Below are 25,779 nucleotides of genomic sequence, written 5' to 3' on the forward strand. Positions count from 1 at the left end.
TACTTTAGTTTTAGCAGCCATAAAATAGAAAGGGGTTCTGATGAGCCTTCTAAAATGTATGGTACAAGTAAATTACACAAATTAAATATTGTATTATTATGTACTGAGATAAGAAAAGGCAAACAATGGCCAACTCCATTTGTATTCTTTTCTTTCTTTGTGCTTCAAGTGCCAATACTATGCAAAATGCGCTGACAAATACACCTTCAGCTTTAGTAACAGAACAAAATGGGAATGGAAACTTTATTTGACAGGCAAATGACGATCACTGTCTGTCTCACAATGCTTTGTTTGAGTAGCAAACATGCACTTGACTTTATTCTTCGAAGTAAAGAATCTACTGAGAAACTGCTGGAAAAAAATGTGGTGATCAGCATTGCGATTCCTTTATTCTTAACATTTTAAATAAAAAAATTAAAATAGGCCCCATGGAAGCACGTCAAATTCACATACTCTCCCATACATTGCATGAGGACTTTTTGTAAGGCAATTCAAAAAAGGAATATATTGCAAAACTCCAATGGAAATGTTTTTTTCCCATTTACAGGTTACCTGACTCCCAGGTATAAGGGGTTTTCCTTGCCATTAATGTTTGGATAACATTTCTGCATCTCCTTCAATTAAAAATAAACGCTAATGTTGTGGCATCTATGTACAGAGACCTAACAACATCCGTCCCCATGTTTTTTTTTAAATGATCTATCGCAAGAGAAAAAAATTACATTTTAGTTGCACAACATCTGTTAATGGAGACACTTACTATCCTATCATTGTCTACATGAAAACGTTTTACTTTTACACAAATCATCCCTCTGAAATCATTTTCTACATTCTAGATAAGTCTTAAAAGGTGTCACAGATACAAGATCTAATAATAATATTTTCAACAAGCTTTGTATTATATTAATTATAGATCAGTTAATTATACTGTCATTGCTGAATAACGCTCATCATATCTTAGGAAATGATAGCATCTGCTACACATAACATCTCGCAATCTCACACTAACACTGTGACAGGAAGTCATGTGGAAGTTAGCACTCAGGTTTCAGAGAAAGTGGTAACATAAGTCTTCATGCAAAGGTCAAACATACATACTTCCATAAAATATTAGTCTGTTATCTGTGTCACTGCAAAAAGCTAGTGGAGTTGTGTACCAGTTTCCGTCTATTCTTACAAGCCTGAAACAACAATAAAGGATGAACGAGGCCTCGTGGTGTATCCTTTGCTTTTGATTTTATGACTTAAAAATAAACCAAATAAATGTTAATATAACATTCAACAAAATGATTTGTAAATAAAAAAACAAACATAAACAGTAACACTCATAGCCCAATCCCATTACTACAGCTGACTGATGCTTTTACCTCACACCTTATATGAATGGGTTTGTTACAGAGTACTTGCATAAACACAGAGACAGAGTATTACTTTATTATACTGAAACAGACTGCATATGGTCGTAGGTTTCTAATATGAATCTACTATGGTTCAGTGATGGTATTAGGTCCTTTGTAATATACCATAAAAGTATTTTTTACCATTTGTATATTGTGCATATTGTACATTTGTATATTGTGTTCCTGTGGCTAAGTTGGTAGAGCATTTCGTTATCAGCCCAATAGGTCAATCCAAGGGAACACACATACAGAGAAAAAGCAGAGCTTGTAATGCACTGTGTCGCTTTGGATAAAAGGGTCTGCCAAATGCATAAATGTAATGTATGCATTCAAATGGCACTGTAAGTTTCCATTATAAAGAATAGAATATTATTACCATCACAGCAATGTCCTAAAAACATGGTATTCATGTGTTTGTTACACATGTAATAAATGTGCTAGTTTTACAGAAACTGTAATCAGTGTGCATCATATCAGCACTTACAAAACACTGCAAACACTCGCTGCATTGAACCCCTGAATTAAATGAATATATATGGCTGACCTAAAATGATGAAGAATGATCCATCCATGCACATGTACATAAACTGTATCTGCAACATGCAGGCTGTGTCTCACAACATTTTGAGCTGCACATGTAGACAGCATTTTTGGGTGTGTTTTTTTGTACTCCACTACAAATAGTGTTAGTATTACTAAGGTTTTTAAATGGTATATTATGTACAGTAAGTGCACATCCTCACGGTGCTCAAAATGCGATGCAGGTAGGCAGCTTAGTTTTGTTAAGCATAAGATACTATGATTAGGTGCTTAAAAAGGTCCTATAGCACAATGATTGCCGCCCAAAAACGAGGCAATCTCTAAATATGTTGTCTACATAGGCAACTCGCAAGGTTTTGGGACACGGCCAGCGGAGTGCTGGTTTACGCGTTATTGTTATGGAAACATGGCATTATGAAACATCGAGACAAACCTTAATGATCCACTTTGAAGTCCTCCTGGTGACCAAAAAGTCTTTAACTTTGAAACCGGTGTGAAACGTAAATATGTAGATTGCGTCGTCCGAGGAGAATCCGCCTGTCAGTCCATCGCGAAAGGGTTAACACTAAAAATGTATTGTAATGCTAATAAACCCATAGACCTGAATATGAAAGCTTTAAATCTTAAACGCTTTAAATGTGGACTCTACAGTTAATATCTTCAATATTATAGAGCTGAATTGCGATATTACCGCCCTCCGTCGCACGCACGTCTCCCTTCCTTCCTCTGCTCGATTGTTTCTCTCGGCAATCGGAAGTGATGTCTGCCGCAAGCTCGACTGTTTCTCTCTGCGATCGAAAGTGATGTCTGGCGCTTTCAGAGCAGGTCTGAGGTCAGATGGTTTGGACAAAATATGCCATTGGGACCATTTGATTGAGACAGTTGTGTAAAAGTTAGGCAGATCTCAGATCAGTACACTCCAGAACAGGCGGCAGTCAGAGTCCGTTACGTATTCAAGAGAGCCTTTAAAAGGTTATAAGGTCAACGTTGTGAAAGAATTTAGCAATCGCCACAAAAACACATGCAAAACAGCTAAATACAATTTTTAATATATACAGAAACACAGAGACAATTATTAGTGAAATATACAAAGCCACTTAATATCTTGCATTACAATTAGCAATATATTACTTTATTTTGAATTTATAATAAGCTATGAATAAATAATTTATAATACCACACTAATATTTATTTTGATAAAAAAAACATCTAGATCTAGCGTTTAGATTCTAGAAGAATATAAGTAAACCAAGGTCGCCACCTAGTGGTAACTAGCTGTCCAAGTTTTAGCTTCAATCAATTGATGACAGGTCAGTATTCGCGCAATGACATTAGTATGAGTTTTCATAGCTAATGAACAGGAAAGTATTTATTCACAAAAACATAAGATTTCTTTACTGCATAGATAAAAATAGAGGCAAACCTAAAGAACAAATCTATATCCAGACCAGTATATTAATAAAAGTAGGTCGATGACGTAATGCATCAACAGAGACAATTTGTCCTGTAATATGCAAAAGGTTACAACATTATTTTGTTCATTTACATTTATGCTGACAAAAATGTGAAAGATTTTTTCATTGTTTGAAATACCTTAAACAAATATGTGCAATTAATCAATGTTTTATATTCCGATGCACTTGTACTTGCAGCTCTATAAGTTACTCACATTTTAGTTTTAGTATTAAATAATGTCACACAATGACTGGACACAATATAATAATGAATGAACGATGGATTTCAGACCATGAAAAATGTAGTAAGCATAACGAATAACGTTCTAATAAAGTTACGAAAAAGCTATTAAAGAATTGCATGAATATTTGTCACCGTAAACGCTCTTTTGATGATTTGACACTATTACATAGTGAATGGCCATGCTAGATTATTATCTGACCCCTAAATGTTATTCTAATCATACCGAAATGAAACAATCACACGGGCACCGCTATCTGTCTCGTGCACGCGCGTCCTGTTTATCTCCCCCTGGATGTTTTTCCCGTGATGCTCCGCGCGGTCGAGCAGCAAGATGGCGGACGCGCTGGATGAATTTGAGAAAGAAGCTGGATGCGTCCCGATTCTTCATCCCGAGGTAGAGGAAAAATACAGCCTTTACGTTTCTGCATCGCAGCAACGATCATAAACTAAGCCGAACGATGCTTTGAAGTGATTTTAAATCTCGCACACGCTTTTCTTTTGCTGATAAATTCTCATAATGATGGAGAGGGGATGAATCCCCCCCACTGCTGCGTAATAGCATTGATGCTAACGCTAGCTTTTTATATACATTAATGGGATCCTTGTTTTGCGTTTAATCGCACGTATAAGTAGATATTTTAGGTCTGGGTCATGTTTTTATGACATGTGTTGCGTTGACAAACGTGAAATTATAGTTATTATAAAGGTGTTCATAGTGTGTTGTGCTGCCTTTGGAAGCAAGTGACAGTCACCCATTCACTTACAATTGATATCATTTACAGTCCGATATGAAGATTAATTGTGGCTTGTTGTTCAGTAATGTGGCTAGAAAAAGTCTGTCTGATCTGATTTGTCCGTTATAAGTCATCTGCAGGATTCATCTTCTGATTTTATATTCATTGTATACATTATGATATGGTATGTAATGCATGATTTTCCGTTTAACATTATCCAGCTGGCATTTAACAAATCAGGTGGCTTCAGTAAAATTAGTGTTTACACGGTCGTTCTTTCAATATCTGGTTATAAATATTTGCTTCATTCATTCTTTTCATGTAAATGCAGAATTTATGTTAAGTGTAGTGAGAAAGCATTTTCATCATGCTATAATAAATTATTCATGCTCATGCTGGCTGATTGTATAAGCGGTCCAACATGTGTAGTCTGAATGAAAGCTGTCACCTTTGGCTTATGGTCAGGATGACACACAGTGACCATTTGGGCTACATAAGGTACCGGTATCCAACAGGCCTGTTTTATGAAGCCCAAAGCGAGACTTGCTTAGATTCTGCTGGCTGAACTGCATTTTTTTAATATTTTGTGAATTGAATTTTGTGACCTTAATGCAATTATTAGCATGTTGTTATTGCAATTTCGTTTATAGTTATTATAGGTTAGTAACATCAATAGTTATTCAATGTGGGTTGTACAATGAGCAATGGTTATTCTAATATTACAGATATACGTAAATAACATTATGTGAAAATATAACCTTGAAATCTTTAATATTGACTAAAGTTATGCCAGAGATTAAAAATAAAGTCAAATCAATTATAGAAATGAAACTTTGATGCTACTCATCTCATCATTAGATTATGAGACTTTAGCCTGAATTTCACAGATAGGGTCACGTATATTCAAGTAAATTTAATAGCAGGGAAAGACTTAAACAGCACATTTCTGAGGTTATATGGACACTTATTTTGCACTGTTTACAGAAATATTTTATTGACAAATCTGTTGATAAAGTATGAAACAGACACAAGCGAAAATATCCCTTGTAATAGGCTTTGTAGAGTATTACCAGCAGATGTTGATCTTATTCTTATCTTAAAATGACCAAAAATCATCAGTCTATCACTAATAATACCTGTTTTTTTTATTTAGCCCAAGTCTTGTTGTTCCAGAACTTTTTTTGTGCCGTTATCTTATGTAAATGCCTGTTATAAGCTTGCTGTCCTTTATGTCGATTGTAAAGGGACTGGCTCTTTGTTTTTTGCATGAACTCACTGATAGGCAAATCATTTATCTAGTTTGGATTGTAATGCATAATCAGATCGGCAAGTCTAATTTAAGCAGACGTAAACCTGCATTGAAGTGTTTATAAACAAATAGGTCAGTGTTTCTTCTAAACTGAACAGATGAACAGAGGAGACGCATGCTTTTGATTTCTTAAAACAACAGAAGGTAACCATTCTCTGTCGAACAATCTGTTCATTTTTTCTTAGTTAGGCCTAATCAATACTGTTAACTAGGAGGGAGTCGACGATATCTAGTTGCCTGCTCTTCTCTTTTGTCTCGGTGGGAGCAGATTTGGGGGTCACACAATCACAGTAAAGATCCAGCCATCTGCTCTACACCAATACCAATGAGATCAGGACTATCTGTTCATCTTTTTCATGGATTAATACTCAGAGGTGAACGAAATGTGTCTGTAGCTCTAAAGAAGGGTTTTAAAGTTTTAACCATCACTGTGCTTTCCAAGATGGAGCCAACATTGTCTTGATCCGTTGGAGAAAAGATCGTATTTGCATAAGATTTGCTTTTAGACATCATGTTTGTGTTTCCTGTTTCTGTGTAGCCTGTGGGTGTGACTTCCTTCACCAGTAAATGTCTTTGTGTTTATGGTTTGGGGGGTTTCTATCCGACATGGAGCATTCTGTGTTTAACATTTTTAAACTGTTGATCTGACTGGCTTACCTAATTTCCTGTAGATGGTTTCATCGGACGCAAGCGTGTTGTAGCGGTTACTCGCCTAGTAAACCAAAGTGGCCTTCCGGTCTATATTTATTTATTGGTCTAGCTAGTAGCTAAACCAATCTCTGAAACAAATTCTTTGTGGAAAATAAAATGTTTCAGTTTGCTAAAGACAAGGAGAGACGGCAATCACGAATCACAACTGGAGAGGTTGAGAGGTTTGGCAGCCAGGCAAAATTTCAAGGACCTGTAGCTTACATTGTATAGATACATTTATAGAGTAATGCTTGCTCAGTCTAATAGTTGATATTGGCTAGATACAATATGTGAAGGTAATTTACTTGTCATTTTTTTTCCTTTTTATTAGTAATAAATTACTGTAAAAGGACTGTGTATCAGCAAGTATCTTGTGATACATACCACGGTACAGGGTTGCCAAGTTTAGATACATTGTGATACTGTAAAGTCAAGTGATGTGCTATATTGTGTTTTTTTCTATTTTAGGAATATAATAGAATATAATTTGAGGAAAGCTGTCATTAAGAACCCACCAACATATGCAAACCTTAGCAAAAATTTGTGATGTACCCCAGGACTTCCTGTCACTGTTTAATATCAGAATTGATACAGTATTGCCCAACATGTGATGATACTCCCGGTAGGGAGAATGTTTACCACCTTATTGGCCTTAAATACACATATGTGTCAAAAAGTATCTTCATAAACACGACGATTTAGGTCTTAAGAGAAATTAAACTGTTGAAAAAGCAGACGCACGTGTAAAAGTATCCACCTTACGCCAAGTCGCGTAAGTACGCCATCTTTGAGCTCCTTTGTGTAAAACTTCCGGTGAGCCACTACAGCTAATGGTAGTTGTATTGTGAGGGACACGAGTGTGCAGTTTTGACCGGCTGTTTAATGTTTATTATGAAATCCAGGAAGACCGGCATCATTTGTGCAGTTAGGGGTTGCCATAATAGCTGTTCCAAAGCAGTAAATCGCTACAAAACATTTGTTTTGACCAGCGCTCCAGACTGACACCAATTGGTGGCATTTTGCCACAAAAATTTGAGAGTGTGCCACTGAATTTTACATCCAGTTGCACATGTGCAACCAGTAAATTTGACCTTTTTTTTGTGATGTGACACTGAATTTAAAACAGGACATTGTTCTTTCTGCATCTATCATTAAAGTATTTATTAGTAATACAGTGGAAATTAGTAGAAATTCGAATATTTGGTTAGCATGTTGATTTACAGTGTGTGCCCCTAAATTTTCTGGTTGCGCTCCTAAAATTTTCATTTGGGGTCACTGTGCTCCTAGTGAAAAAAGTTTGTCTGGAGCCCTGGTATGTGCGCTCTTGCACCCATGGTTTATTTATTTTTATTTATTATTACAAAAATGCGATTACAGTACAGAATATATACAACATAAACTGCTTATTAGTTAATGTTTATAACAGTTCTTAATGTGTTTGCACGTACTTTTGATTTAAAAGCACATGTCTTATCTACTGAATAATAACATTTTCATAAAACGAAAACAATACTGAATACATGTATTAGTTTATTATGCTTATATGGTTTATTCAAATTACCTACAATGTGTTGATAAAGATGCTGCTGACTGTCGGACAGTATGAAGCTTGATGTGTCGTCAAAAAAACTCAAACAAGTCGATTAAAAATTGTTGTTTAAAAAAACCTGACACCAGAGGGACGTTTTAAACATTCACCTGAAAAGGTTAAAGCACCAAGTCTTGGTCTATTTCATGTAAAAACACTAGACAGACTTTCGCATTGTAAAGATACTGATAAGTCTCTGTGCTTTTATATTTGCCTCAAAATAATTGAATGTATGATATATCAGGCCACTTCTTAATTTCATCCTCACGCTGGTCCATACATGGCAGGTGTAGTAAATATTTAACATAAATGTTTAAATCATGTTTTATGCGCGCTCCCACGGCATGTTTTCTACCGGCTGTCTATTGAAATGGACGTCTCACACAAAGAAGGGAAATACTTCTGCGTTTGAAATAAGGTGGATACTGGGTCCGGAGTGACTTTGGTCTTAAAGAGGAAGTTACCTTATTTTACTCCTGTTGGTATCTCATGTTAATCAACCAGCATTAAGAGAAAATCTCTCACTGCTCGGGGCTCAACACAAAAGATTTTTTTTACTGGACCGGTCGGGCCAGTGGTTCAGGTTTTCACTTGCCCTGCCAAAATTTTAACTGGCCCAAGTAAATGTCCCAAGTAAATGTCTGCTTCCAAGATGTTAAATAATATACATTGATGAAAATATATTTCAGTGACTGAGGGTGAAGCACTGGGCCGATCGGGCAAGTGACAATACTTTTTACTGGCACGAAAGTCTCTCACGCTTGCCCCGGCCACCGTGCAGTGTTGAGCCTTGCCTGCTCTTGACTAAATCACTTTTCTACCTTTATTAAGATTATTTTTGTCTTCCTTTTTATGCTTGTATAAGTTTTTGTGAAAATTATGGCATTAAAGATTTTAATAACATAGAAACCTTATTAAAAGAAAAAGAAAACTCTACCGTGATAATACATATTGTTATCATGATATGAAATGAATTCTACCGTGATATAAGATCGCCCACACCTTACTCACAGTTAGATTTTTTTTTGCACCCCTATTAAATAGGGATGTGTGATACTAGTCGACTAAATGGTACAGTATTCATAAGACACACGTTAAACATGTTTTTGGACTGTCTTCAGGGGCATTTTATCTTTTAGACTAGTCAACTAGTCCATTAGAATTTTTTTGTTAACGACCCTACTAATAAACATGCTTGTTGCATGCCTCTCATCACTCTGTTATTATACCTATTTTACTTTAGTAGTGATTATAATATATCATTTTTTTATATATTGGACAATGCTGATGATGCTAGTTTACTGGTTGACCAATATGAGTTTTGAGAAACTGACATTTTTAATGCCGATATTGAGAAAGCAGTGTGGCCAGTTGGCCAATCTGAGGCTCATATAATATAAATGTAATTACAGTAAATGAGTAACAAAGCAAAAACTGCTTAAATTACATATACATTTATGCATAATTATTGCATAATATAATATTTATGAAGTACCTATATTACCAAGACAGATGTACTGCGGATCTGACACCTCACAGTATTGAGTGTTGTTGTGTCTAAAGGGCTGTTCACATTATAATGTTAACTATAGCGATAACTATATAGGTGCCAATATCACCGGATGAGAACAATAAATGTATGCTAATTCGCTCACACGTATGGCACTCGTGCAAATCACATGCTTAAACTAATATTGCATATTTCTTGTAATAAAAACTTTTGCAATGTCACTCACTAAATACGTAAATATGCTGTTCTTGTTGCATTTACACAGCGGGTAACCAGCAGATGTTCTCAACATGCTGCATTTCGCGTAATTCTAATAAGTGAATCTAGTAGTTTGTGTATTCTAATATCTTACCTTTTGTTGCAGTCAATGTGGAAGGGAAAAAGCAAAACGTTTATCAATTTCACAGCAACTGCATCAGTGCTGGATACCTAATTTTATGTTATGGACCTCAGCAATGAGCTTCTCTACTGTCATTGAAATTCAAATAGATTTGATTGGCTGTCATTGGTCTTTATCATTATAGTTGTGGTGTGAAGTGAACTCTGCTATTCTCTTTAATATAAAATTATTTTCAAAACTATATTTTTAAAGTTATTGTTATAATGTGAACAACCTTATGTCACATAAAAAGTGAATAATGATTGATCATTTTACTGTCTGTGTTAGGCATTGGCTTTAGGAACATCTAAGTGTTATTTCATTAGGAACAGCTCGTTTTAGGAGCAGAAGGATTTATTGGTTGATTAAAATATATATTTCGACAATTGCAATATATTGGTCTTTTACTAGTCAAAATGAAAAAAGCTCTGCCAATGAACTGGCCTGGCTGTCTGGTATGACAGTCTGTCTCTGTCCTTGTATTTAGAGAAACGTTTTGGTTTAGTCGTTTCACAAGTGATGATTTGCAAGTTGATGGTCTGTCCAGACCTGCAGTAAAGATAGATGGAGAGCAAAATTGTGATTGTGAATTTTCCAGATTCTCAGACTTGTACCAAGTCTTGCATAATGATATTTATTATGCATGCAGCAACGCTTCTGAATGTGTTTTTAGATTCATCAACACGAATTTGGAGGGTTGTGGGTTGTGTAGGGACTACAGATGCAGTCAGTTTCTCTAAGCGCTGAGATAATTTCTGCATTAACACTAATGCTGTGTGTATGACTTGCTGTGTTTTGGGCTAAGTGGGCATCTGCTACCATAGAGCTGCAGAATCTCCTGCAGTTCAGTCCGGCCTGCTGTGTTCAGAATGTAATCCTGGCATTATTACAGCATACTTCATATTAAATACTGCATTCTGCCTACGATTCTGTTTAATATGTGTTCAGTTTAACCCCATCTGTTTTAAAACAAGCTAATCTAATGAGGAATTAAGAAGAACATATTACTTTTTGCTCATTTGCAAATATAAAAAAATTTCAAGGACGACTGGTCTAAAATGTACCATGTCATATTATGTTTATGACAGTTTTCTGTTCCACGTGTAGCCACCTGCTGAAACTGTGTGTTGACAATAAGTGTCTAGACAGATCAGTCGTCATCAACACGGAGACTGAAAATGTTGGGTGTATTCACCAAGCAAGGTAATAATTAATGTCATGGAGTGAAAGGGTTTCATATTTAGCTGTTCTTACCTAAACACTTTACTGTTCCCATTGCATAGTACGTCCCGGTGCGGCTCAGTACAGGGTTTTTTCCACTTGTCCCACAGCAAAATCCCCAGTGTTAAATTTACACTGCTCAGTGTCTATTTGGGTCCACTCCACAGGGTGTTAAAAAGTAAAGGGCCCTTTATACTTTCATTTAGGTCCTATGTCCTCATAATTCATGCGTAGGACCTACGGTGGAGCCTTAATGCTGAATCGATCTACGCATCGGTTTTCATTCATACTTCGCGTCGACGTGCACTTTAACTAGTAAACAATGTCTACAGCAGGCATGTCATGGTGTATACACGGTATCAAGGCAAAGCCATAGAAGAACAGCTTGATGTCGGAGAACCATCAGCAGTGATGGAGGTATCACTCCTCAACTTGGACTATTTTTGTTGTTATCGTGCCAAACAGAAATGCATATGATGGAATGCAAAGCAAATTTTTTAATCTAATGGGAGGAGTTCTAGAGGACCAATCACAGCGCTTGTGGTACGCGTAGAACAGACAAGTTGTTATTTCTTTAGATAAGCTACGTACGTATAGCCTATGCCGTAGGTCCTATGTGGAACCATAAATTGTGTTTAACACTGAAGCATCTCTAAACTGGTCATGGTGATGGAAAGGGAAAAGTTACATTTGTTTTATGGTGGCAAAAGCAAACAACGAGGATAACCCGGACAGTGCTCCAATTCTGTCAAGTGTTTTCATTTTGGTGAAATAGAGTTTCCAAATATGTCAGGAAAAGTTGCTATGAAAGTTCAGATGGAGGTTCAGGCTTTTTAGGGATTATACTGGACATGGGCATCCCCTGAGCATTGAGCCTTTAATTTAATAGACACAGACCCTCCTCTCCAATCAATAGAGTCACCACACACATCCTCCCTCCCCTCCTCCCTTCCCCGACCTGTGATGATCAGCATCAGGACCACATGAAGAGTTTTTCATCTCTCTTGGTTAAGGTCTCATACACCGAATGTTCAATAAACCATCTGGATGGAAGGACCTAGAGCATGTCTGCATAATACGTCAAACTCATATTTTAAAGGAAAACACCATCGTGTTTCAATTCAATATTTCACTATGTTCTTATCTCAGCTTATTCGAATTAATACATGCCTATCTTTTTTCAATGCATGCACTTAATCTTTGTACAGCGTGTCATGAATGTGTTAGCATTTAGCATTCATTTAGCCCCATTCATTCCTTAGGATCCAAACAGGGATGAATTTAGAAGCCACCAAACACTTCCATGTTTTCCCTATTTAAAGACTGTTACATGAGTAGTTACACAAATACACCTCTTGCTTAAACTTCCGAAGTCAGGAGTGATGATGTGACTGCGCACTGAGGTCAAAGTGCTGCAAACTAAGTGCTCTTCCGCCATACAATATAGTTCTCATTTTTTTCTCATCCTCTTAAAAAATCGCCACTTTTATTTTGTCCCACCATACTTACTCGTGTAACTACTCATGTAACAGTCTTTAAATAGGGAAAACATGGAAGTGTTTGGTGGCTTCTAAATTCATCCTTCTTCTGTTTGGATCCTAAGGAATGAATGGGGCTAGACTAAATGCTAACAAATTCACAACGGGCTGTACAAAGATTAAGTGCATGCATTGAAAAAAGATGGTTATGTATTAATTTATCTAAGTTGAGGTAAGAACATAGTAAAATATTGAAAAACGATGGTGTTTTCCTTTATGATAATATCCCATTTTCCCTTTAAACAGTTTAGCAGTTTCTCTTAAATGTGTGTGCGTTTGTCATAATGGAGAGACAGTGACACGCTGAGCCTTTGTTTCGACTTGTCCATTCACCCATCAATCTCTACAGAAATAAACTGACTGTCTCGCTCTCTCTCTCCTGCAGGAAATTAAACCCCAGAGTCACTATAACCATGGCTACAGCGAGAGCGTCAGCCGCAAGAGTCATGTGGACGACTACAGCACTTGGGACATCGTCAAAGCCACCCAGTGAGTGAACAGGAAACTTAAAACAAGAAACAATGCATAGGTTATCTACAGAAAACATCACCACCATCTAAGGCAGGGATGGGCAACTTCGGTCCTGGAGGGCCGGTGTCCTGCAGATTTAAGCTCCAACCATAATTAAACACACCTGAAGCAGCCAATTAAGGTCTTACTAGGCATACTAGAAACTTTTAGGCAGAGGTGCTGAGGCAAGTTGGAGCTAAACTCTGCAGGACGCCGGCCCTCCAGGACCAAAGTTGCCCATCCCTGATCTAAGGGGACGTTACATTAACAATGCTATGCCATTAATTGCCCATTTTCATCCCCACACACAGCGTATTGTGCATCTTTCTTGTGACTCTTTATGACCCACCTGTCATCAGAACATTAAATATACAGTTTTAGGTGTACCCATGACCAGCTTTCACATGCTAAACACACAACACGTCAAACTCAATGTCTTCTATCTTTTGTGACGCCTCCATTTCCATACACAAATGTATACGACCCAGATGTTCAGGATTTTACTGTGTAATTTGAACTTTGTGTGTTTTTATAGGTATGGGATTTTCGAGCGATGTCGCGAGCTGGTGGAGGCCGGATATGACGTGCGTCAACCGGATAAAGAAAACGTCACGCTTCTGCACTGGGCGGCCATCAACAACCGCGTAGACCTGGTCAAGTACGTCTCTTTCTCTCACCCTCATGTAGGGTGAATTCATTTATATTAGGACAATTTTCCACATTTAGATGACCCCAGTCAACCTGAATTCACCTTCATTAATTTATGTTTACTTACAATTAACACGCCTAGATACAGCTGTAACTCCATCAGCTGCAAAGAGACCCAACCAGACAGCACAGACTGAGCACCTGTTTGACCTGTTTGTGCTTTTGTAGTTAAAGTGTGGTCAGATCAGATGTCAACATGTTTCATTGTGTTTCTGAATACTGAGTGGGCTTTTGTGTGTTTGTAGATATTACATATCTAAAGGAGCCATCGTGGATCAGCTTGGAGGAGATCTGAACTCGACACCGTTGCACTGGGCTACGAGGTGATTGTTTGCATGGCTGTTAAGGTGTATTACATAAAACAATATGTCACATTAAATGGTTCAAACTGTATTTATCTGCCTCTATGTCCTTTTTAAATTAGAAAGTGGCCTGGTCTGTGTTTTGGACATTGGTTTTGGTGAGGATCTCATCTTTTTTCTTGTTTTCAGACAGGGCCATCTGTCCATGGTGGTGCAGTTAATGAAATATGGGGCGGATCCGTCTCTGATTGACGGGGAGGGCTGTAGCTGTGTGCACCTGGCTGCTCAGTTTGGACACACCTCTATTGTGGCCTACCTCATTGCAAAGGGACAGGTACAGTTATACAGCTTAAATAAATCTCTTTTAAAGCTTTTTTATTGTAGATTTGATTCTGTTATTGGTGTGATGACGCTGTTTCAGGAAATTGTAGTCTTTATAAAGACTTTTTCATAAAACCGATACTAATCTTTGTAGCTCGACTGGTCAATTGAGTTTGATTCCCAGGGATCACAAATACTTATAAACTACATAGCTTGAATACCCTGGAAAGTGCAGCTATGAAATGATTGAATGTTATCTTGATCTAGTTGCTTTTGTCATGTTTTAAGAGGTTTCAGTCTGCAGGGGGCAGTAGAGAAGCTTGGTCTATGATGTCACAGTTTAACGTTGAATGTTTCATCCATTAGGATGTGGATATGATGGATCAGAATGGAATGACCCCTCTGATGTGGGCAGCGTATCGGACACACAGGTATGCGTGTGTGGTTTTGGGATTGAATACTTGCAGTAAGGAAATGAAAGCTGATAAATGCAATCTCTTGTGTTGTACTGCAGCGTTGACCCGACGCGGCTGTTGCTAACGTTTAATGTGTCGGTGAATCTGGGTGATAAATATCATAAGAACACAGCTCTGCATTGGGCCGTACTGGCAGGAAACACCACCGTCATCAGCCTGCTGCTGGACGCAAACGCTAATGTAGATGCACAAAACATCAAGGTACAGTCACGGACGACTCTATTGTTTATATCAGTGGTTCCCAACATGGAGTTCACTAATAATTTGATTTAAAAAATAAACATTTAAATCGTATGATTACAATGCAAAGGTAGTCAAATTATTCTCTTTTGTAAAAATAATTGTTTACATTTTGCTTGTGCCATCTCAAATTGCTTTTCAACATAACAGCAAAATTACACTAAAAGATCGAAGTAGAGGTTATGGGGACTCATATATGTACTTGGCGGGGGAACCACTGGTCTATATAAATATACAGCTATATTCATGCAATATATACATATTCTATGTTATTTAAATCTCTGTTTGGGTCACGTCAGGGGGAGACACCACTGGATTTGGCCAAACAGAGGAAAAACGTCTGGATGATAAATCACCTACAGGAGGCCAGACAGGCGAAAGGTTACGACAGCCCGTCGTATCTGAAACGACTCAAAATGGACAAGGTACACGGATGCATTCCTGCTAAATGCAGAAATATAACAGAGACAAGAATTTATCTGCTATCTGAAGAGATTATAAAGAAGCCAGAACTGACTGCTGAGGAAAATAAACATCCATAGCTGTGTGTGTCAATAATCATTCATTTGAAAGGGAAAAAAATTGAGATTGGTTATGTCATGTATTTCTGAGCCAGAGTTAAAGGCGGGGTGCGTGATCTCTAAACGCCAATGTTGATATCTGAAATCACAGGGTTCCCATGGGTCCTTGAAAACCTTAAAGTTTGTGAATCTGGGGGAAACAATTCAAGGCCGTGGGAAGTTTTTGAAAATATACATGCATAGATACAAGTCATTGAAAGTGCTTGAATCTATTTTATGCAAAAAGGTTATTATATTATATACATATTATTCCCTGTGTAGTGTAGGATAATATCAAAAAAATTCTACGCTTTTTAAACTGTTCGCTTTAAATGCTTCTATAGTCTGTATGCGAATGTTGATTCATACCAAAATGCATTTCTGCATAGTTGTGTTTCACACATGAAAGCATCTTGGGTTACGTATGTAAATGTTGTTCCCTGAGAAGGGAACGAGACGCTGCGTCTCCCTTGCCATACTTCCTGCGTCCCTGTAATGCAGTCTTTGGCAATATTTTAGATAGCGATATAATTCCTGGCTCCCGCGTCACCCTGTCTTTGTCGTTAGGCCTGACCATTGGTTGAATTTGATATAAACATTCAGACGCACTTATCAATGGACGCGTCTCAAAAGTGTCACCACAGTGACGCAGCGCTAGTTCCCTCGAAAGGGAACTGTAACAATGTATCTTAAAAGGTAATGCGATGTAACCTTGCTCTCACTTGAAATGTGTCCCCACATTTAGTCCTTGAATTTGAGGGTATTGGACCTGGAAAGTCCCTGAAAGGTCCTTGAATTTGAAGTTAACTAAGGTGTGGGAAACCTGAAATCAGCTAAACAAACACACCCCATTCCCCAATAGAATCTGGACCTTTTTTGATAGACCCGCACCACACATACGCAACCCAGGCAACGATGTTGTTTAGTAGACACGCCCCTTATTGCTAATAGGCTACAAGTGTGTTTTGGTACTCTGCACCGACTCCCTATTCCAAGGTTGTTGTTTTTTTCAAAAATCATGCACCCCACCTTTAAATATGGCATATATGTGTGTGTGTGTGTGTGCGTGTGTGTGTGTGTGTGTGTGTGTGTGTGTGTGTGTGCGCTCACAGGAGTTCAGACAGAAGGTGATGTTGGGAACTCCATTCCTCGTGATTTGGTTGGTGGGATTCATCGCTGATCTGGACATTGACTCGTGGCTCATAAAGGGTGTGATGTACGTGGCCATGTGGCTCATTGTACAGTTCCTGTCCAAGTAAGTTACGCACTCTGTAACATTTTCAATGTTATTCACTTTTTATGTGGACCTCCATCACTAAAAATGTCATTTTTTTCTCCGTAGGGCTTTTTTTGATCACTCCATGCATAGTGCTCTTCCTCTGGGCATATATCTGGCCACTAAGTTCTGGATGTACATCACCTGGTTTTATTGGTTTTGGAATGATATCCTTTTCAAGATTTTCACTTACTCTGTTACCCACCCTCCTCTTGTTTCAAAGTGGGTCAGATGCACCGGCTCAAACCGTATATGGCAATATCTACATCTTTAGAGCTCAAAGTTAGGTGGTTCAGAGGTCAGCGTGAGCAGTTTTATATCTGGTGGCTTTGCCTCATTAACGTAACATAGATACTTCTGTATTTCAAAGCAGATGTATTCAGGTATAAACATGACATGGCTTTTGTATATGGACTTTATATTTTTCCAGGAGTGATTTAAACATTTTTGGAAATTGTGTGAGCATACAAAAACAAACATAAGATATTTCTCGCTTCACATCACACGTGGCATTTTAAGCTTAAGTATTTTGTTTCTTGTTTAATACACAGATGTGACTCGTGTCTGGATCTGTCTCTGGGTGAGGCTGCTGTCACATGTTTCGTGTTGATCCGCTTTTATTGAAGGTTGTAAAGTGATGGCTAGTGTGTTCAGGTGTAGCTCTCTCTTTAAAAACTTCTCTGGGTTTCCTCTCGACTTCATCATCCAGCAGTACAGCATCTCCTCTGAGGATTTAGGTCCTGTTTTAGCAGCGCTATAATTGTTGTGCAGTTGTGGTATAAGTCTGATGCCAGCCAAACCACTGACCCACTTAAAGACGCACAAATTCCTCATGTTTATAGACATTTTTGTAGACATAGCTTGGCCTTTAATTGTCTCTGCATGAAAAAGCACAGAGTTCAGGTCTGTGGTTGCCACAAATTATAGTGGGAAATATTTGGGCTTTTTTACGTTAATCCAGAAGTATTTTATTAAATGCAAGACTGCCTGTCTTAGTTTAGGAAGTCATTTGGATTTCAGCAGGAAGAACGTATATTTCCCTCAAGTCAGTTTCCTACATTTATCCTGCCGTGTGTGAGACGCAAGTTTCAGATGCTTTGTCTTTGCAAACATCCGTGCATGACAGTTTGACTCTGCAGGAATAGACACAAACATTGTCTTTGAGATCAAGGCATTTCTTTCCTGCTGAATTTAGTTTGCAATGTCCTAGATGGATTTCATGTATTAGATATTGTTTATATGTCGATACCTTATTCACATATTTACTAAAGGCCATTAAATGTGATGTAATACAAACTATTGTATGAAAGTCAGCGATACATTTTAGTCAAACGATGATCACAGTTGGGTTTCATTTCCTGATCATGGCAAACACTGTAGAACTCTTTCTCTAAGATTGATTCACTGTGATCTTGGAAAAACCGGGGTTTTTATCCGCGGCGGAAAAGTTTACAAAGTTTTTGAAACGTTGTTTTGCACTAAATGTATTTTGAATGTAAGCAAGTTTCTTTAACTCTTCACACATTTGCCATTCGTCACCATCCACCTGCCCTTCCTGCTCAACAGTCTGGGTCTCTTCTACAACTTTGGGAAGTCCTGGAAATCTGACCCTGGCATCATCAAAGCCTCTGAGGAGCAGAAGAAGAAGGTAACATCTGTAATTCAGCACAGTAAACTGACCCTATCAGTGTTTCCCACAGACTTACAGGCCGTCAGGGGGAGGGGTGAAAAATGGGTAACTAATAGTTTGCTGCAGGGATGACGTATTTTTGTAGGCCAACCTGGAAGTTAGCGGGACACTGGTTCTCTCGCCAGAAAACCCATTAATTTTTCATATAGACTTGAATTATCGTAAAAAGTTGAAGACACTTGCATGTATTGTCCAACAAGTTAATCTTCACAGATGAATACCAATTTTCTGAATTTCGAATTGTAAATGAGTTTATATATAAAAAACGAACTTGGAAAGTTATTAAAGGAACACGCCCAGATTTTGGGAATTTAGCTTATTCACCGTATCCCCCAGAGTTAGATAAGCCCATACATACCTTTCTCATCTCCGTGCGTGCTGTAACTCTATCTGACGCAGCCCCCGCTAGCTTAGCTTAGCACAAAGACTGGAAGTGAATGGCCTCAGCTAGCATACTGCTCCCAATAAGTAAAAAAAATAACGCGAACATTTTCCTATTTATGTGTTGTGGCTCTTCACTTCCAGTATGTATGGACTTATCTAACTCTGGGGGATAGGATGAATAAGCTAAATTCCCAAAATCTGGGCGTGTTCCTTTAAAGTGAAGATTATCTTGTTTGACAAACTGTGCAAGTGCCAAACTTTTGTTAAACACAGATTTTATTTTTTGCGATAATTCAAAAGTCTATAGGAAAAATGAATAGGCTTTTTTACAAGTGGACCAGCATCCCGCTAACTTCCGGGTTAGCCTACAAAAGTACGGCATCCCTGCGGCAGGCTGGATGGGTTCAGGTCGATAATTTTTAGATGCACAGCTGCACGCTAAGTCTATATTTGATGTGTCCGCACAAAGTAAATCCTGTGAGGGCCGCCATGCCAAATGGGGTCTTGCACACCAAACCAGGCTTCAAAATCACAGCAGAGCGACTGTCGCCATGGATGAGTCACGGGCCGCCACAAATAATTGAATATATGGGAAACAATGCATATGAATGGACAGCCATGTTTAAAGGTCTCCGAGATGCTAATGATGAATGTGAATTAGTGGTAGCCCTTTTTATACAGGCAAACATGTTCACTGTAGTATCTCATAATACTGCCTGCATCTGTTTTGATTTGTACCATCGCAAAACTGGGTCAACATTCCTCACAGGAAAACTCAACAGCTGGTTTTTGTTGATGAATTATGTAGATATGCCTTTATTTCCTTATCTTAAGCCTTGTGTTTTCTCTTTAGACTATAGTTGAGTTGGCAGAAACAGGCAGTCTGGATCTCAGCATATTCTGCAGCACCTGTTTGGTAATTATGACTCATTTGAAGCACGTTGAGCGCAGTATCACAGAACAGTCCCATTACATTATTATTTGCATCTCACATTAATTGTTTGTTTCCCACAGATACGAAAGCCAATCAGATCAAAACACTGCGCTGTGTGCAATCGATGCATTGCAAAGTTTGATCATCACTGCCCATGGGTGGGCAACTGTGTGGGTGAGTTACCAAAAGAGTCGTGTTGTATTCCAGCACCGTCACTGCACTGAGATGGGTGGGGTTGTACAATGTATATACTTTTAGTGTCAACATCATAACGTGTGCATCCGTAACCTGTAATAAAGTAAACGTATGAAGATGCAAAATCCTCTGACATGTTTTTTTTTTTTTTTGTAAATGAGCATTATTGGATTCTGCCAACAAACCAGTTTTTCTGAATAGCCTGAGGCCAAAATTATTTGAAAAGAAACTAGCATTATAACAGTTGTGATGTAATTTATGCGAAATCATGCAGCCCTAGAGATGGGTGACGACATGACAGACTGATATTTGCTAATAGAAAATACATAAATCAGAAATACTGAGCAGTATATTTGATATTATGTTTTACTCATTGCCGAAAGTGGCTTTGTGTCTACTTAATAGGGGTTGACCGATTATCGATCTGGCCGATTATCGACGTCGATATTAAGCATTTCGCCAATCATCGACATCGCCCATTTTAAAAGTCGATTTACAGATAAAGTAATATAATTTTGAAATGCGCTCTTTTGGCTTTGATGCAGCCAAGGATTTAGTGAGAGCCATAGAGACAGAGCGCAGTTATGCAAATTTGAAAAACACGCCAACCGGGGGGGAAACAATCCAACCGTCTCCATTGACTTTGTATTGCGAGAGGCCGCCTCCTTTTCATTTCTGGCTTATAACAAAAAACAGAATAATGCCTAAAAGCTGCTGTGTGACAATATGTACAGCTAACACGCCAAAGAACCCAGAAATATGTTTTTATAAGCTGTCGAGACGTAAAACCCAGCCTTTAAGGAGAAAATAGTGGATCGCCGACTAAGTTTCCTCCTAGTGGATGCAGTTCTACTAATATGAGTACTATGAAAAGTTGCCTGTTTCCACTTTTGTGTCTTTAAACGCTCGTTTTTTGAAGTCGACAGCTTATAAAAACTTATTTCTGTTTTTTTTTTGGCTTGTTAGCTGTACACCTTACCATTTTAAATAAAAAATTGAAAAAAAATTCACAGCACTGGAAGTTTTTGTCAGAGAAAGTGTCTTAATTTTGACATTCATTTTTATTTTTACACAAGACATATCGGTTCAAAATATCGGTAATCGGTCTACTCGATCTGTAATAATCTGTTTGGACATCGGCCCTGAAAAACACATATCGCTCAACCTCTACTGCTAAATGTTAATGTAGCATAGAAATGACTCACTAGGCACTTTCTTTTCACTTCAAGACTAAGACAAAAAAGCTTTTAAAGCTTATACAATAATGTAAAGAGAAAATCATGAGGGCTAGGACAAAGAAACCCTGAAATTTATCCCAGTAGCAAACTAAAAGCTTGGCACTTAAGACATTGAAAAGTGATTTCATCCAGATAAACCCACACCTGCTCTTGAACAATCTGTATACTAGCCAAGTCTTGTCTAAGAGTGCCTTTGTATAATGTCTTTGAAATAATATAATTTCTTTCTTTGTCTTGTTCTCTGGACTGGTTTGAGTCCGGTTGTTGACTCATTTCTCTTTCTTTTCATTGTCTGGACAGGAAGTGGAAACCATCGTTACTTTATGGGCTACCTATTCTTCCTCTTATGTATGATCTGTTGGATGATATACGGCTGTATTTCCTGTGAGTTACTCACACATACAAACACTTTTCATGTTGAGTTTTTTTATATTTGATTATATTTGTGACCCTGACTGTGAAATCCAAGCTAAATTTCATAATCTAATGATGAGATTTGGTGCAATCAAAGTTTGTTATCACTCATTGATATCAATCTTTGACATGACCTCACTCAATAGTCAATATTAAAGATATCAAAGGCTATATTTTCACAGAATAACAGTAGATTATAATAAATGACTTTAGCTGGGTTTTCTCTGGCAGTAGTTGTTGTTTTAGTGCTGCTGTTGATTTGGGTGCGTGTTTGTTGTGTTTCTCAGATTGGAGGATTCATTGTGCTACGAGTTACGCTAAAGACGGCTTTTGGATGTACATCACCCAGATCGCCACCTGCTCGCCGTGGATGTTCTGGATGTTTCTCAACAGTGTGTTTCACTTCATGTGGGTCGCTGTGCTCATCATGTGCCAGCTGTATCAGGTGAGACACATTACGTTTGCGTCCCATTTTAATAAATAAGAAAAAAATTCTGCCATGATGGCTAATGTTAATACTCTATAGACTAATCTGAGGTTTTTTCATAGATCGCTGTTCTGGGTATCACTACAAATGAGAGAATGAATGCCAGGCGATACAAGCACTTTAAAGTTACCGCCACGTCCATCGAGAGCCCATTCAAGTGAGTCTTTCATTAAATACATTGAATTTTTAGGCAGGGCTTGTGGTCAGTTTGAATGTTTAATCGTGCTGCTCGTGTTTTGTGTGCAGTCACGGCTGTATGAGGAACCTCATCGATTTCTTTGATCTGAGGTGCTGCGGTTTGCTTCGGCCCGTGGCGATAGACTGGACCTCGCAGTACACAATAGAGTACGACCAGACGTCCGGGTCGGGATACCAGCTGGTGTAGCGTCATGAAGGAGTGTGAGGGAGAGAGAAAAGGGGAGAGATTTTCCTATAATGCTTCTCCCTCACAGAGAGACTCCAAACCTCATCCCGTCAGGATACGCATGCTGTTATTGGTTACCACCATCACCACCTGCCCACTGCGACCAGCCCCACTCCCCCTGCCATAGACGGCACTATGAGACGCAGGGTCGAGAGAAAGAGGAACAGGAAGAGGAGGAGTTCAATGACATCAGAGGCACACGACGTACGCAGCACTACAAACGGCAGTAACTCTCCTCCCTTGGACGAAAGGAAACGGTTTTGTTTTTTTGCACATCGAGTGCTTTTCGGTTATGTTTTTTTACCTTCTTTCTTCCTGTGAATCTTTTCTGTTACATTTTTAAAGTTCTGGTTCAACTTGGACTGTCATAAGACTGAAATTTTGCATAGCGCATACCGGTGATGTTAAAGAGAGATAGTTCACTTAAAAATAAAAATTCTGTCATTTACAAAAGTGTAAACGTTCTTTAAAATTTCATCTGTTTTTCAAACATTATAAATGAAGAGTGACAGAGTTTTTATTTTTAGATGACCTCTTTCTTGAGTTCATCTGATCATGATTCTATATGATGTATGTTTTCATACGCGCTCAACTCAAAACGCAAATCATATAGACCCGTGTTTACATGACTAGAGGTGCCCTTTTAAATAATGTGACATAAACATATTTATTTTAACCTATTTATAGAGTATTTTTCAAAGAGTAATTATGGTACCATGTGGTGGTTTTACTTACGTTTTCATTTCAATTTTTACATTTCTGCATATATATATGTACATTTGCAGCATGTGTACTTAGTTTAGGTAGCTGAATGTCATGAACACCGGTCTGGCTCATATTTCACCCCAAAATTGTATGTAGTCTTTGTGCCTATTTGCATTAATATTATCACAACACAATCTTGTTTGTTTCGCGTTGTGCATCATTATCTTGCCAATTTAAATAATTACTGTATTACATTCATGAGAGTTACATTTAAGTGTAATTGTAATGAGGAAGTTAGCATAAACTCAGTAAGGGCAATGGGGGGCACAATTGTCCCTATGCACTAATATTTTAATTTTGGGGTAAAATTTGCACCACATCTTGTTCTTTACAGATGATATGCGAGATTCAGAATTGAATGGAAAAACACACCCGTATGTGAAACTATATATTTATTATTATGTATGTGTAGTTTTAGGAAGTGTCTACATTTGAAAGCCATTAGTTCAATCTGGTAGGTGATTAACTTGAGGAAAGATTTTTTTTTTTTTTTTGGTGGCAACTTTGCCAATGCACTGATTTTTTGTTGTCGATCAAGAATTGCGCTCAATTTCCTACCGACTCTCCAAGATCGTCAGATTTGAGAGAAGAAGCTCCTCCCCTTTTCCTCTCCTGCATTTCCTCTTCCTGTGTGGTGTTGTCATAGCAGCAGCTGATGGGATAAACTCATGTAAAGAATGTGCATCTGTACATAAACCGACTAAAATTATTTCCGTGGGTGACTTTTGTTCGTTCTTATTTTGTCCGTGTTAGTTGAAGCTGCTCCCCGTTTTTATAATCTTATGGAAAGCGACAAAAAAATCCAACTATTAACCAAGTTTATGACTGTAGCTTTTAGTGACGTCTGGCACTGCTGTGTATAGACCTTTTACCCTGCAAGTCTCCACTGCATGTGTAAAGCCTGGACCTGCGGCTCTTACCATAAGGACCATCCCTCCCTCCCACCCCAGAGACATCTGTAAATAGTGAATGTTCAGTATTTGCAAGTGTATTTTTTTTATTAATTTCTTTATTTGTTTTAAATCAAACGTGTGTACTGTTGTTGCGCGTCCCTCGGTCTGTGGATGCCCTGCAGATGTTGTATTATATCTGAATGTTTCCATTCTCATTGATTAATATTCAGTCTACAGAGTTTTTTTGTATGTTTCTTTGCTGGATTTACAAATTGTAAAGCAAATGGCTGGAAAGTAGACACAAGAAATGCAGAACTCTAACGATGACATCATCGGAAGTGGACACGACGCATCATCACTAATGGACAGATCGACGAGCCCCGTACTGTAATACCTTAATTAGGCAAAGTAACCTTTATTCGTGAGGAAGCAGATACGCGTGACACTGTTTTTAGACCGTACATAGATATCCACTCTGGTGTTTCCTATGCCTTTAAGGTTTTGCCGGCTGTTTTCCCACCATGTGAAAAGCACATGCTCATCTCCAGTGCCTCAGCTGAGATCAGGACATCACCTTACTCTGCTTCACATGTAAACTTATTGGGCATGGTTCAATTTTAATGGCTTTATTAATAAAACATTCAAAGGTGAACGTCCTGTGCATTAGTTTTTTAATATAACTGCTTTACGATACAAAGGGTTATGCACATGAACAGCTCAAGTTTAAAGGGACAACATTTTTTTGAAAATATGCTCATTTACCAGCTCCCTTGAGTTAAAAAAACTTGATTTTTACAGTTTTGGAATCCATTCAGCCGATCTCTGGGTTTTAGCATAGCTTAGCATAATCCATTGAATTTGATTAGACCATTAGCATCGTGCTAAAAATAACCAAGTTTTTTAGTTGCGCTTTTCTAGGCTGATATGGCTAGGAACTATACTCTCATTCTGGCGTAATAATCTAGGACTTTGCTTCTAGGCTGATATGGCTAGGAACTATACTCTCATTCTGGCGTAATAATCTAGGACTTTGCTGCTGTAACATGCCCGAAAGTAGTCCCCTTGGTTACTTTCAATAGCAGGGGACTATTTTCAGGCGCTGCGTAATATCATTGCGCCTCCTGCAGCCATGTTACAGCAGCAAAGTCCTTGATAATTACGTATGATAAGTACACGATGTAACTACAGAAGAGTCAAGTTTTAAATAGGAAAAATATCAAAACTCTTTGGTTATTTTTTTAGCGTGATGCTAATGGTCTAATCACATTCAATGGATTATGCTAAGCTATGCTAAAAGTGGTACCGCCAGACCCGGAGATCGGCTGAATGGATTCCAAAACGGTAAAAATCAAATG

At 38.1% G+C, this 25,779-nt stretch overlaps 2 protein-coding genes across 6 annotated transcripts in view; one reads left to right on the forward strand and one right to left on the reverse strand.

Annotated features, from left to right (window-relative positions):
* The window catches only part of osbpl8 (oxysterol binding protein-like 8), a 62,592-nt gene extending 59,892 nt beyond the window's left edge, over positions 1 to 2,700 (reverse strand). For 4 of the 5 annotated variants that reach the window (XM_065273320.1, XM_065273321.1, XM_065273317.1 and 1 more), the window contains exon 1: positions 2,374 to 2,674. The gene's annotated coding sequence lies outside the window, so the exon portion shown is untranslated. Of the gene's footprint in view, positions 1 to 2,373 lie in introns of all 5 variants that reach the window. The other variant, XM_065273316.1, reaches the window with a different exon arrangement.
* Positions 2,701 to 3,945: 1,245 nt separating this feature from the next.
* Positions 3,946 to 25,076, forward strand: zdhhc17 (zDHHC palmitoyltransferase 17). Its single transcript, XM_065264104.2, has 17 exons — positions 3,946 to 4,032; positions 12,993 to 13,096; positions 13,653 to 13,775; positions 14,071 to 14,148; positions 14,317 to 14,461; positions 14,815 to 14,879; positions 14,963 to 15,125; positions 15,464 to 15,589; positions 16,837 to 16,979; positions 17,067 to 17,167; positions 18,524 to 18,648; positions 19,928 to 19,990; positions 20,089 to 20,182; positions 21,742 to 21,825; positions 22,143 to 22,300; positions 22,405 to 22,499; positions 22,589 to 25,076. Exons 1-17 carry the CDS (start codon positions 3,970 to 3,972, stop codon positions 22,725 to 22,727), a joined length of 1,869 nt encoding a protein of 622 aa, XP_065120176.1. The 5' UTR covers positions 3,946 to 3,969; the 3' UTR covers positions 22,728 to 25,076.
* Positions 25,077 to 25,779: the final 703 nt, after the last annotated feature.

Source organism: Paramisgurnus dabryanus, chromosome 1 (genome assembly GCF_030506205.2).
Source record: "Paramisgurnus dabryanus chromosome 1, PD_genome_1.1, whole genome shotgun sequence".
Taxonomy (NCBI): domain Eukaryota; kingdom Metazoa; phylum Chordata; class Actinopteri; order Cypriniformes; family Cobitidae; genus Paramisgurnus; species Paramisgurnus dabryanus.

What these genes read in the sequence shown, in the direction of transcription:
- zdhhc17 (XM_065264104.2), top strand. Translation starts at nt 3,970, where the DNA reads ATGGCGGACGCGCTGGATGAATTTGAGAAAGAAGCTGGATGCGTCCCG. An exon ending in TAGATGCACAAAACATCAAG is followed by an intron (nt 15,126 to 15,463) that starts GTACAGTCACGG and finishes GGGTCACGTCAG; the next exon opens with GGGGAGACACCACTGGATTT. An exon ending in ATTGTACAGTTCCTGTCCAA is followed by an intron (nt 16,980 to 17,066) that starts GTAAGTTACGCA and finishes TTTTCTCCGTAG; the next exon opens with GGCTTTTTTTGATCACTCCA.